This window comes from Anopheles arabiensis, chromosome 3 (genome assembly GCF_016920715.1).
Source record: "Anopheles arabiensis isolate DONGOLA chromosome 3, AaraD3, whole genome shotgun sequence".
Taxonomy (NCBI): Eukaryota; Metazoa; Arthropoda; class Insecta; order Diptera; family Culicidae; genus Anopheles; species Anopheles arabiensis.
Genome location: NC_053518.1, coordinates 30,336,267 through 30,350,686, shown reverse-complemented (window position 1 = coordinate 30,350,686; position 14,420 = coordinate 30,336,267). Strand labels below are relative to the sequence as shown.

Sequence of the window (14,420 nt, the reverse complement as noted above, 5' to 3'; positions counted from 1 at the left end):
ACAGCTCACACACAGTGTTATCGCTTCCAGAAAAAATAACACTTAACATAATTGAATGCGATAACGTATGCCACACATAGAGAAGTAAGAAAAAAAAGTAACATATGAAGAGAAAAAAACTCTCTCCCCTACATGCTAGCGTCACGCACTCACCGTGACGAACAACTGCAACCCAGCAGTTAATTAAACGAGCTCACGCGCTAAAACGGCTTAATCAAAGTCCGTACTAGAATGACACTTCAATTAACAAGCTGTCGGCTGGTGCAAGCGCACGGTTTGTCCGCTTCTACTTTTTTCAGTACACTACTTTTCCAATGTTCGCTATTCGCTGGCCAACCCGGTTTTTTTCTTTCTATTCTTTATTATTATTTTGCCCCTCGATGTATCCTGTTTCTTTGTGCTTCGTTATCGACGTGTTACATGTTTGACGGGTAGCTCGTTTATTACATGAAGTCAATCTGATGCCTGCACTATGCTGTCACCAAGAGGTGGTACTTGGAGTGGAGTGTCAGGAACCAAAGGGAAGGAAACAATGTCCTTTCAAGTGCATAGAAGGACGTCCGTAGTATTAGGTTTATGTTGTGTTTCATCTGAAAGGTACTAGGATTTCTTTTTTAAGGGTCAGGCGTTTAAAAAACTTGGATTGACATTTTTTCTTTTATCAAAGAAGTTTTATGATTGTATTGTTACTTTTTTAAGTATCTTTGTTGCCTTACTACGCTTCACTTCATACCGTTTTCATATAAGTTATCTCTCTTGACACTAAATCAAATGATAAAATTCAACGATATTTCAATTATATGTTTCAATCAACCAATTCAATTGGCTACAGAAGCGTCACAGTGAATAGAATGACCGAACATTGGGCAATATATGGGAACAAGTAATCCGAAATCCAATGCAATCATCACTCGATGTGACGCGCTGTAGCCAAGCGTAGGTAAGCTTTCTTTTTACTGCGGACGTTGAGAATTAATTATACCGAAATACATATACACAGCACAAAATTGTCTAAATCGAATAAAACTTCGTTCGGCTGCTGCACCCATGGACACCCTCTGAAGCCTCTGAGCTGAGTGTCACGTTTCCCAGCAAGGCAGTGCACTGATTCACACGGAAAATTCTCTAGTAAAGTGAAAACATGCAATCTCTTCAAGATTAATTGTTGATTTGAGATCAAACTTTTGAGAGTCCTGCCATATTCTACACAATTTCTACACATCTCTTTCAAACGGATGTATCCCTAATACGTATATTCTCTTAACTGCATTTGTAATTTGGCTGCCTTGATACAGTCGTAAACTCGCACGACTTAACAACATGCCCGTCATGGGTTTAAGTTCTGTATAGGAGCGTACCTCCCATACTAGGCGTGAATTTCAGGATAAAGGTAATCAATAAGTCACTTGATAAGTTCCAGGCCTTGCCCGAGAACGGTTGGTCAGCAAAAGACGATGAAGAAGATTATGAAGAAGAAGAAGAATAAGAAGAAGAAAAAAACGACGTAGAAGAAGAAATATAGCTTTACAAAAATATCGGTCAAAGGATGCCAACTATCTCATGATAATGGATATTCTATGTTGTTTAATATCAAAAATAAATATCTCTCAAATCTGTCAGGCTCTTTTAGAGACTGGCATTAGCAAGATTTCATTGTTCATGTTTTCTTTAGTAATCATAAGTCACTCAAAAAAAAAAGCTTAAAACATGTCGTCTTTTTAATATTGAGCAGCTACTAAGTGTTTTTCAGCAGCCACAACATCATTCACTGTGTCCTTTCACAGCGTTAGTTTACCTTGTCTTCGTCCCGCAAAGAGAGTCATTTTTGTATAGTTCCGCAGCATATATTTTATATTATACTAGCTGGCCCGACAAACTTAGTTATTCCACTAAAAAATTAAAATATTTAATTATTGCTTTGTTACTTGGGATAGTTGTATCGTGCCCGTATCCCCTCAGGATCCGATCATCGAGTGTAAACCGCCAGGCTCCTCCAGTGGCGGATTAAGGGTATCGGGGGCCCTAGGCGGAAATGCGAGTTGAGGCCCCCTGTAAATGGTAAATGTTGTTGAGGGGGGGGGGGGGGGGTAGCGGCAATAAACTTGCTGTAGGGATATTGAACAGTACACTTGAAATGCCATCGGGGCCCCTTCGATCATCAGTCACAGGTTCTAAAAATTTTGCTGACCGGGGGGGGGGGGGGGGTTGTGGGTGAATGCAAATGATTCGCCAGCCTCGGGGCCCCAACGGCCATCCTTCCGAGGGCCCTTGTCGCTAGTACTCTGTCCATACGGCATACTATAAAATTGCGATCTACGAGGCCCCTAAATGGGCGGGGCCCCAGGCGACCGCCTAGTGCGCCTACCGGTAGATCCGCCACTGGGCTCCTCACACCAAGTGTCAAAGTGCCGCATATAACACAACAACAATCGTGCTCTTTGTATGGGAGTTAGAAAATCATTATTAAATTAAGTTTAGTGTAACATCTGAACGATTTTTAAGTCTTAAAACCTATTCTCATACCACCATAAGGTGTGTGCAAAGTTTCGTTGAAAATGATCCAGCCGATTCGGAGGTTGCTCGCAACAAACACCGTGACACGAGATTTTTATATATATAGATTATACAGTTTGTCTTTGTATTTTATGAGTTATTTATATATTATTTATTTCCATCGTAAGGACTTACCCGAACGACTAGAGGTGTAGGAAGCACTGACATAAATTGCGAAATATTTCAACTACCACAGTACACCCGCAAACTACAGCACCCCAGCCAACGAACGTCAGGATATAAACCAGGCACTCAATCGCCCTTTCAAATCGCCTTTGTGTACCCGAAACCTTTTTGGTAGCTCACGCACTTTATCGTCCCCCAGTCTGCCGCACGCGCGACGCTAATCTGTCCACTTTGCTCAGCTCGAGCCACTCAGTTCGCTACAGATCGCCGGTGCGATCGCAATCAAAAGATCGACCCCAGTCCCTCCACTAACTATTGCGATAGGTTTTGCAGAGCAAGAATCATACAAAGAGCCCCGAAAGAGGCTATAGCCAACACTGCTAGCGGAAAGCTTACAACCTTAAAGCTTTTGTTCTATGTAGAACATAGAACGACCACGAATAGTTCACCCGGCCAAGTGTTTCCAGCTACAGTGCGCTACACGTTCCCGAACGAACGGCCGTGTCCGACAAACAAGCAAAAAAAGCGCTTTTTTCCTTCTACATTCGGTGTACAAGGAAGAACCGATCTTGCTCGACTGCGGGTTGTGTGCCTGTGTGTGATATGGTGATTTAAAAAATGGTGGTCATTGGACATTGGAACGTTGCCGCTACCACCACTACTAAGTGATTGAGTGACGGACGACTGGCTGCTGACGTGCGCCCGGCTTCGACAGCGACAGACGGACAGACGGAAACGGAGAACGGACGTGCTGCCAGTACGCGGCAAGCAGCGCATTAATGGCAAGGATTTGTTGAGGTAAATATTTCCCGCAGTGCGGTCTTTTCTCTCTTTCGCTCTCGCTTCTTCTTGCACACTGCGTGTTTGAGCGTGTTGGTCAGCCAATAGCGCAGCTCAGCGCACGCATACACATGCGTCCTTGAGGGATGCTGTGCGCTGGCCCGGAGGCTGCATGTGTGTGTGTGTGTCTGCTACGCTTCCCGCTTTAAACAGGCGACACTAATACGCTAGTTCCAAGCGATAGGCACAGGTGTGTGTGTAGGACACGGTTAGCAGCGTTTGTGTTGTGTGCGCGACGCGTTTGTTTTTCTGCCGGCGCTGACGATATCGCCCGGTCAATGATCTTTGCCGTAGGTCATCGATCTTGCGTGATGATGAGTAAGCGCAGAGGGAGTTTTAAACTTTTTTTTCCGATACAACCTGTTGCATTATTGAACTGTTTTCAATAGGACGCAAATCTAAACATTACTTTAAGCAAAACAACCTGTTTGTTTACTGTGAATTGGGCAGTCAGTGGCGCGTTTTTTAAACATTTTTTGTGCAAATTTTAAAGACATCTTGGAAGCGTTAAAAATGGCTCTCGTTTTAAGGGCGCTTGATCGTGAAGAGCGCAATGCTAGGATAAAGCATCCCAGTTTAATTGGACTAAACGTTCGCACTACACGTTAATTGCCTCAAGCTTCTGTACAATTGTTCTCCTTGCAACGTACAAAAAAGAAAAAAAAAAACAGAAAATCAAAACCATCCCAAAGCCTACTCACCCACAAAGCCCCAATTGGACCATCCATCTTTGTTTCGATGGGCAACAATTTGATCGATGTATGCTGCCCACAACCCTTTTTTTGGGGGGTGGGAGAAGAGGATATGGCACGCCCGAAAAGCTCGCAAGCTCGTTTTATTGCTTCCGATGAATGAAAGCGAATAAATCTCACGCGGCTCAAAAACTGTTACAAATTGCCCTCGACGGTTATTAGTGTATGTGTGTGTGTTTGTGTGTGTGTGTGAGTAGTACTATGTTCTGCCGCCGGGAAATGCATCCATGTCGGCGGTCTCCGATGCGTCTACCATGGCGGGAGTAATATGGACGCCCGAGTGTGATCGTGTTGCAGCCAGTGAATGGGGCTGTGCAACGGAGATGTTGCTGCAAATGCCTTTCGTACCCACATGTGTGTGTTTGTGTGTGTGTATGTTTTAAGGGGAGAAAAATGGGAGAGGTAACAAGATATAGCAGAACCGCCAAATGCCTAACAGCTAAACAACCGTTCGGCGCTTTCGCGTGGTGCCCGCTGACAGCAAAGGGTAACCGGTATGATTTATGTGTTATCTGATAATAGCGCTATCGGCGCCCGTTTGGCACACTTTATGTGGGGACTTGTTTTTTCTTTCTTCCTCTCCTCGTCTTACTCCTTTGGTGGATGATGGTCGGAGCTTTTTCCTTTTTTGCACCAACACGATCAGTCATCAGGGCAGGGATGATTTGTTTTTGAGCCGAGCTGTACACCCGACAGGGTGTGAAAAGGATTAAGGATCGCGTTGAAAAATGGCACACATTACACAAGGCGGGGAACTGTTGATGGACATTTTCGGTCTGACTTCTACTCCAGGCTTTCAACAATTCATCACGATTACACTGGTGAAGGTGTAAATATTGTTTTTTCGATTACAAATTTGAATATATCTTTTTTTTTTTTTTTGGTTTGATGAAACTGTTCCTAGCAAGCGAAAAAGCGATCAATAACTTTGATTCTAATAACACATCACATCACGAACCATCAACATTTCTTATCGAGTGATAATAATTTGGGGTTTAATTTCCGGTTTATTTTCCCTCCCCACTCCAGACGACGATTGAACATTAATCGGTTTATCCTGGCAGGATTTGAAGACTTTGACCACAAACTTCTGATGGACATGTTGATGCGATAACGCAAGACGACCCGCAAGAGACAGACATCACTCACGCTACGGTGGCATATTGTGGCAACAGACAGGATAAAGACGCAATCGACGCAACCCACAGATCCCGGAATTTCCCAGAACACGCAGTCACATTTGCAAATTCCCGGGCTTCCCCTGCTTTTTTTTCCTTCCGGCTGGCTGGTTCCAGGCTTAAAAATCCCAACCGTTTTTACCCTACTTGCTCCGAGCCGAAGCGCTATCCCGTACAGCCCCGGTGCGGTGCAAAATGATGGCATCCTGTTCGTCGTTTAACAAGCACATCTTCCTGAATGGTGGACCGCCGAGCGAGACGACGAGCGAAATCTCGTCGGTCGAGAGCGATTGGGGCGATCTGCGGCTGATTGCGGCGCAGCTGGGCGTCGCCAATCCGGACGATCTGCACGTGGAACGGTTCAAGGTGGACCGGCAGAAGCTGGAAGACATGATAAAGGGTAAGGGGAGGGCAAGCGGTGCATCGCGACAATAAGACGGTCATATTATACTTGTGTGTTTACATCTCTTTTCAGTGGAAACATATTCAGAGGGAATGAATAGTGCCGAGGAGTTCTTCACGAATGTAAGTATCTATGAGCAAATAATAAATGTCCAGCTTTTTAGTAATAAACATCTTCCCGCAGATCATGAAGGAGACCACCACCTATGTCAGCTGGCCCTGCCGGTTGAAGATCGGCGCCAAGACGAAGAAGGATCCCCATATCCGGATCGTGGGCAAGATGGCGGACGTGCTGCGGGCGAAGGATAAAGTGATGGCCCGGCTCGACTCCAGGGTAAGTGGCATCTACTTCCCATTTTTACGCTTGCCTAATCCACCCTTTTCCACCACCCGCAGGGTAGCCGCGTGATCATGAAGATGGACGTCTCGTACACGGACCATTCGTTCATCATTGGGCGGGGCGGGAACAACATCAAGAAGATTATGGAGGAGACCGCCACCCACATCCACTTCCCGGACTCGAACCGTTCGAATCCGACCGAGAAGAGCAATCAGGTGTCGATGTGCGGCAGCATCGAGGGGGTGGAACGGGCGAGATCGCTGGTGCGCAACTCGACGCCGTTGCTGATCTCCTTCGAGCTGCCGATACTGGCGCCGGGCAAGACGCCGCCGGACAACGACACGCCGTACGTGAAGGAGATAGAGGCGGAGTACGGGGTGCAGGTGATTTTCTCCACCCGGCCGAAGCTCCACTCGTCGCTCGTGCTGGTGAAGGGGTCGGAAAAGGAGGAGCGCATGGTGAAGGAGGCGACCCGCCGGCTGATGGACCTGATGTGCGAGAATATGGCGGTGAGTGAAGGGGGAGATTTCTCTGACGAGGACGAATTTCGCAGACTTTTCGCAGATATTCGCAGACTTTTTAGCTTATTGGGGCCCTTTCCGTTTTAAGTTCGTAGGCTGAAATTTCAGCCTGTCAGCTATTTGTATTGTATTGCAGTTTTCGAGCAGCTATCAAAGGGGGTATATTATACAGGTGGGCTTATCTCAAGGTGTATGAATTTAGAATGCTGATTTTTATCGCTTCTGTTTCTGAATGAAGATTGTAACAGTGTTTTGAGTTTCGTCAAGCCTCCAGAAAGCTTGTTTGAACAAAAAAATTCAACCATGCTGTCAAAGTGATGTTCAAATTTGGTTATAAAAAAACATGCTATGAAACCACCTAGACTACATACACTTTTATTCTGGATTCCATCACCAGATCTCTTTAATGCACCTTGGCATAAATGTAAACTCCACCTTGTTTTGCCATGATTTGTCATGATTTCAGCCTCCAACTGTCAAACTCCATACAAAAAACTGACTAGAATCGTGAAGGACCCCATTTACAGAATGTCACATTTTTCGCCAGACATAAACATCAGAACTGAAAGCTAGTTACTGAGTACATTGTTGAACAAAATCATTCTTTTACTTATATTTTTTATTTGACAGAAAGTTTTGACTTCTGACAGCTTTTAGTTGTGAAATCGAGTGAGGCGTTTGAATTGCTAATTTCAAAATGTACGTCAAATCTTGAAAATAATCCAATGGATTCTTAGATTTGGAGGAAAACACACTAGACTTCTGTAGAACTAAATGTTACTAACATATTTCTTAATCAATCTTTCTTGTAATAAAGTGTTGAAATTGATAACAAGTAATACTTACTAAGTAATACTTACAGCCGGACTCGTAGTACAGTCATCAACTCGTACGACTTAACAACATGCCCGTCATGTGTTCAATTCCCAAATAGACCGCGCCGCCATACGTAGGACTGACTATCCTGCTATGGGGGGAAATCAATTAGTCACTGAAAGCCAAGCCCACAAGTGGGTACAGGCAGGCCTTGACCGACATCGGTCGTTGAGCCAAAGAAGAAGAAGAAGAATACTTACTGTCAGTTCTTAGTAGTATTATTGAAGGAGACGTTAAACTCTATTTGATTTGAACATACCGTTTATTCGACTTTTTAAGAGATTAGAACTAGAACTAGAGGTTTAAGACGTTTTTCTTGGGTTTTGTTTATGCTTTATTGAAATTTTGATAAGTATTATAAACATCTGTTGGAGTTCTGTTGAACTATGGTCCACTTCAAAGGTTAAACTCGTACGAAGCTACGTTGCTATCGTGCAGTGGAACAACACAACTAAGCTGCAATTTATATTTTAATTCTGAGTTCTGTTCCATTCAATTCATTATTTCCAATTTCGATCATGTATCTTTCATTCATCATGAATAATTCAACCGGTTTGTTGATTACATTTCCAAACCCCTAAGACGACCAAACGACTACTCTGGCTGTCTCCGGTATGAAGCCGGCCAAAACCTGCCTTCATACCGAGATGCCTCGGCCTTCCCTGCTCGACCCTTTACTAAAGACTAATAAATCTATTTACAGAGCCAAATACCAGTGCACATGCAGCTGGAAATCTCGACCCAGCATCATCCGATCGTGCTCGGCCGGTCGTCGAGCAATTTGCGTGAAATTATGAACCGCACCGGTACACAGGTAAATGTCCAATCGATATCGAACTGCTTGCGGGCGTTTCGGCGTCCGTGGGGGTGAAACCCAGACCACGTCGATGATAACGATGCTCTAGTAGATGGTATCGCCACTCTCACTGCTTTCCCATTTCTCCTGTTTTCTGTGGTGGCTTGCAAAACCCGCCCCCCGTTGCAGATAATGTTCCCGGATGCAAACGATGTGAACATCAAGCCAATCAAGCGCTCCCAGGTGACCATAACTGGCTCCATAAACGGTGTCTACCTAGCGAGGCAGCAATTAATTGTGAGTAACGGAACCGGCCCCATTCGTCCATGTGGTCCGTCCCGGTGTGTCAGTGTGTGTGTGTGTAATCCTCTATCTCCTTTTCCTCCCTTCCAGGGAAGCCTCCCGATAGCGCTCATCTTCGACTACCCGGAAAACACGGTCGATTCGGACGAAATTACCAAGCTAATGCTAACGCACGACGTGTTCATCTCGGTGCGGCAAAAGTCCCGCCAGAGCACGCTCTGCATCGTGATCAAGGGCATCGAGAAGTTTATCGCCAACATCTACGAGGCCCGCCATCAGCTGCTGAAGGGCGGTGGGGCGCGCGTTGTCGCCGAAATACCGCGCACGTACTTCGGGCCGAACGAGCACCCGCAGCAAACGAGCCAGAACATATCGGCACTGTTGGCGGGCCCGGTAGCGCCACCGTTCTCGCCGCTGTCACCCATCAATCCGCTACCGTTCGTCGGATGGCCAACGCCTACGTCGGCGGCTGCGGCGGCGGCTGCGGTGGCGGCGGCTGCAGCGGCCGCCTCCCTGCCGTCGACTGATTTTGCCTTCAGTCACATGCGGGGTCAGTTCCAGAACTTCCACGTGCATGGACCGGGCAAGCTGCCGACGGGCCAACATCATCAGCTGCTGCCGCTTTCGCTCCCACCCGGGCTAGAGCGGGCAGTACCGGGCGGTAGTTCGGCAGGGAAGATGAACCATCTTTCCAGCCCCCATTTGCTGTCCGTACCGGGCCACGGAGTCGGTGGTGGAGGCAGCGCATCTTATCTACAAAATCAGCAACACCAACATCATGCCCAGCAGCAGCAGCAGCAGCAGCATCATCACACGACGCATTCGCACCATCAACGCAATCAGCAGCATTCGAACGGGAACTGCTCGACTTCCACCAGCCTGACGGTGAGCCAGAACAGTAGCCACAACGATATCCATTCGAGCGGCTACCAAAGCTTGAACTGTTCCAGCAACTCGCTCGACCAGCAGTTCCAGAGCAACTCGTCCGCGTCCGGCTCGGTGTCGCAGGTGTCCTCCAACTCGTTGCTGAACAGCTCGCCCGATCATCAAAGTCCGGGCGCGGCCGGGACGAGCGGATTGAACCGGTGCCGGCTTTCCGTCTGCACGCCGGAAAGTCCACACTACCAGTCGGAGCTGGAGCAACGAACGCCACTCGCGTTCGAGCAGAAGGTAGGTGCAGTGCATCGATGTCTACCCGTTCACCTGAAGTGACTAACAGTTTTACCTTGGCAACCACTTACAGAGCTCCCTGGCCGACACGTTCCTGTTCAATCTGGATCCGCGTGTGGTGGCGGGTTACAAGGCGATGCACATGTCGCCCCAGCAGGGCGAAATACGCACCCCGACTCTGTCCTGGCAGGGGCTCGGGCTAAGCCAGTCGTCGCCCGCCCCGCTCGAGGCGTGCGATCTCAGCTGGGCCAACACGAGCAGCTCGAGCAGCACCGGCGGTGGCCGGGACGGTGGTGGCGGCAGCGGCTGCGCCAACACCAGTACGAGCAGCTCGAGCAGCGGAGCGGCTGACTCGCGCCACAACATGACGACCACCATGATAGAGGTGACACCGCGGCATCAGCGCGAGCAGATGTCCCAGTACAACGACGTCACCACCATCCTGACCGGGCTGGGGCTCGAGCACTACATCAAGAACTTCATCAACGGCGAGATCGACATGACCGTCTTCCAGACGCTCACCGATCAGGATCTGCTCAATCTGGACATTAAGCCGCTGGGGGCGCGCCGCCGCATCCTGATGGCGATACACGATCTGAGCGTCCGGCAGGGCGGTGGGCTGTTCGGGTCGTCCGCCCTGTCACCGTCGGCCCTACCGTCGTCACTGTCGCGCTTTTCCGGCTCGGCCGCACCCGGTGCAGAGCGCCGGAGCTCCAGTGGGCAGTAGGTTAAGGAGAGGCAGCCTACTCGACGGGTGGTGTGATGTGGTGTGTGCGCGAGCGGCTGTCGCCTGAAGGGAGCGAGTTTTGCGCTTTAATGGCATGAGATCCCTTGGACCGCGGAAGCATTAAGCACTAATTAATTAAACCTCGCGCTTAATTAATGAAGCGTCTTACAATGCGGACGATACGTTCCTGCAAATTGCAATAATTGAACATCGAGTGTGTACAATCGAGTAGTTCGGGGCAGCGAAACACTACAGCCTCTTGAGTGTCCTTTAAAATTGGAATGCTTCGGAAAGTATCATTCGCTTGCACTCCATCCCATTTAACAGTCTTCTGTCCAGCTGTCGCTGTCAACCAGAGGGGGTCGAAAATTGTGCTCTAATCATCGCAAAAGCAGAACCTCCTAAAAAAAGACACACACGCAAGCGGAAAAGATAAAAGGCTTCGGGCAATGGCAACCGACGGGACAGCTGGAGTACTTTTGTGCTCATCCGGACCGTGCACCGTCTTCGGCGGTGGTGGTGGTGGTCATGGTGGTTTGAAATAAGAAGCTCACTTTCCTTCCAACCAATAAGGACCAAAGCAGAGACAGTCACACAAAGTACAAAGACAGCACGAATTCGACCTGACACAAGGAGGCAGCTGGCAGGACCGGGAATTGGAACGTACAATAATTGCAATTAAATGCAACGGCATCCGGTCGGCTAATCCTGTTTTCCCGAACCTGGTCCAATAGTCCGGCGCTCCCACCCGGTGTCACATCGAAGTCAGTGGCTACCAGTGTGTGTATGTGTGTGTGTAGGATGAAGCCCAAACAAAGCGGGCGGCCAACAGCAACCGATGTACCACGACGCAACTAGTCAACCGAGCAGCCACTGACACAGAGGCCGGCTCCTCAAGACAAGACAAATCCGGAGTCGCTTTTTAAACTTGAATTTCGTTTTAATTCCATTCACTCCTCCCGCCATGCCACGCTTCCGTGGGCAGCTAAGCATCGAGTGTCGCTTCATCTACTCCCTACCCACCGCTTCCACCGTACGACCGCAGCGCCATCTCGCGTCAAACGAGCGCAAGGCTCGCTTCGATCGGTACCAGGCGGTACTACCGCAACACACCTTCACGCCCGTCGAGCGACTACTCTTCGCGCACTCTTCCTTCCTCATTTTTGCTGCATGATTCTCGTCCTTTTGCTGGCGCTTTTCTAATTGCATGCTTTTCATACAGTTGCATTGATTTTAATTTTGAATAGATACAAACCGCACACCCGCGTTGCATCGCGCGTCGTACAACGGGAAGGGTTGATGGCGCCTTAGGCACGAAATCAACTAAAACCCCGACGGCCGACATGGTGCGGAATGGTGTTTTAAAATAATTTATTTAATACTCCTTCGTTTGCATGCACTTTGTAAACAGAAAAGAAACACCAAGAGCACAACAACTAACGATACGTTGAGGACTAGGGCAGTAGTTTTGATAATGAAGCTGTAGAGAGCTACCGTTCATCAGCCGACTTTTTCTTCGGGCGTTTGCTTCCGCTGATGAGGTAGAATGATCTAGACATGGTGTTTTTAGCTCAGTGCTCACCTTTCATACTGCTTCCCATCAGTATCCGGCTTGGTTTCATCAAGTCATCGTCAACCCTCCCAAATAACTGCATCGAACGTGTGTGCGGTTTGTGCAAATTGTTGTGTTCTTCATTATTACTTTTTCCACCGCTCGTTTTATCCATTAGAACTATACTTGTTTTTTTTTCTTGCTTCTTCTCCTCTACACTTCTTAGAGATTTTTCCATTCATTTAAATTGTTACAAGTTATCAGATTAGTGCATGCGTAGCCTATTTTTCCTTCATCCCGTAGACTGCTCTTTCTTTTTTTTCCACCGGGGAAAAAAAATATAAAATAAACCCAGAAACCTCAGTAATAGGTTCGCACGCGTTCGCTTCGAATAGTTAGGTAGATTATTACATTTTGGAAATTGTTAAAGCAATTATGTTGAAATTATACGCAAAAAAATATGCATGTTTAAGCGGCTGTGCCAATGATTGTAAGCAACAACAAAACACAATCATCCGAACCATTTCCATCATAGTTTTGCTAGTGATTCCTCTGTCTCTGCTTCATCCATTTCAAAGAAATCCGCTACAAATATCCACTACTAATACCTGTCGCTGCGAGGGATGATGGAACTATTTAATTACTTTCCAGCCAGCCAGCTGTTGCCTGTTGTTGTTTGTTCGCTCCGCACTGTCCATTATGCGTGTGTGTGTGTGTGTGTGTGTGTGTGTCGCACAAACATCCCTGACCGCACGCTTGCAAGACTGAAGCTTACGGAGAAAAGCTTTTGCCTCCCCCGCCAGGCTACCGGTTGTCAACGGATTAATAAACTGTATCATTTCATTTTAAGCCCAACGCGGAAACGATCCGGCTACCGGTACCGGCTAGAGGAGGAATTATTTTCCCAAACAACACCGAAACGCAATCAGCAGCAGGTAGCTAATTGAACGACAAAATGGAAGCGAACGGAATGGAATGGTTCTGCTTCTGCTCTGTCCGGGAAAGTGTGGAAGCGAATGGGCTGTTCTTGAGAACTTGAATCGTGGGAGACTTTGTTGGTACACGCGCAGCGCCGTTATTGGCGAAAGGTGTCGCGAAACCAGTAAACCATCGGTGAGGTGATATAATTAGTGTTGTAGCGCCCGGAAAAGGGAATGGGCTAGCAAGCAAAGCAAGCAAGGATAATTCTGTAATTAAAGGGCTCCTGTCGGTTGGGAAAGTACACCCCAAGGCTCTAAGTGGTTGTTTCAATTTAGCGGATCTGTTTTGAACTACCTCAATCATAACCGGCACAGCGTGTAATCTGTTTACAGGGGCGGTTTGAAATACATGTGTGAAGGGTTTTGTCTAATTCCTTTTATTAAATATGACGATTATAGGAGTATTGCAGAAGGATGAGTAGGTGGAAAGAAAATAATGAACAAAAATGATGGTTACTAAAATGAAGATAAATACTTCAAAAATTGGAAACAAATTGAGGGCTGAAGAATTGTTTATTTTGTTTAAACTTGCACTAAAAATAATAGAAAAATAATTGCTTTGAAAGTATACAAACGATTTTTGGCAAGAGTTTGAAGTTTTTATGTTTTTTTTATACATGGATTAAGAACAATAAATGATCATTCTGCCTACTTCAGTGTTAATATTGAACAACAATGTTAAATTTTTCATACTCAACTGACAGTTGAGTCCTACTTAACAATATTGTGTAAATTTTTGTTGCTGTTTGATTTAATAATAATGTTGTTTATTTATTTATTTTACTTTGATTTATATGTCTATTTTTGTTTAATTTGTGAATTTTGATTAATGTTTTATTAAATTTTAAATGAAATATTAATTAGTCCCTTAAATATAAATGTCTGGTAATTGTTACACTTAATCTCAACTTTATTTTATCAATTATTATCTGTAATACTTCAAGTTACGGTTGCGTTTCTCAATTTTTTGTTATCTTAGTTGTCCGTATTGGAGACTTAAAGGCAAAATGAAATATTATTTTAGTTATTTAAGTCACCCAAAAGTATTCGCTTAATTGTTCAACACAACGCAAATGTTATTCAAATTATCATTCTAACTGTAGCTCATCGTTTATTTGCAATATTTTTACACGGCTCAAGAATAAATGATGCAAACGCTACACTAGAAAGACAATCAACCTCATGCAATCCAATCGTAAAGCCTTCATAACTACCATCCCAGTTCGATTGGTGCTTCATCGGCTCATAAAACCATTCACCGGTGGCCATCGTCTCTGTAGTCGTCGTCAACAGCATTTGAAGAA

At 46.3% G+C, this 14,420-nt stretch overlaps 1 protein-coding gene across 1 annotated transcript; it reads left to right on the top strand.

Annotated features, from left to right (window-relative positions):
* The first annotated feature begins 2,878 nt into the window (after positions 1 to 2,878).
* Positions 2,879 to 12,608, top strand: LOC120903650 (protein bicaudal C). The gene is made up of 9 exons (XM_040313204.1): positions 2,879 to 3,477; positions 5,301 to 5,849; positions 5,925 to 5,974; positions 6,036 to 6,185; positions 6,248 to 6,700; positions 8,292 to 8,402; positions 8,574 to 8,681; positions 8,778 to 9,857; positions 9,931 to 12,608. Exons 2-9 carry the CDS (start codon positions 5,645 to 5,647, stop codon positions 10,582 to 10,584), a joined length of 2,811 nt encoding a protein of 936 aa, XP_040169138.1. The 5' UTR covers positions 2,879 to 3,477; positions 5,301 to 5,644; the 3' UTR covers positions 10,585 to 12,608.
* The last annotated feature ends 1,812 nt before the right edge of the window (positions 12,609 to 14,420 follow it).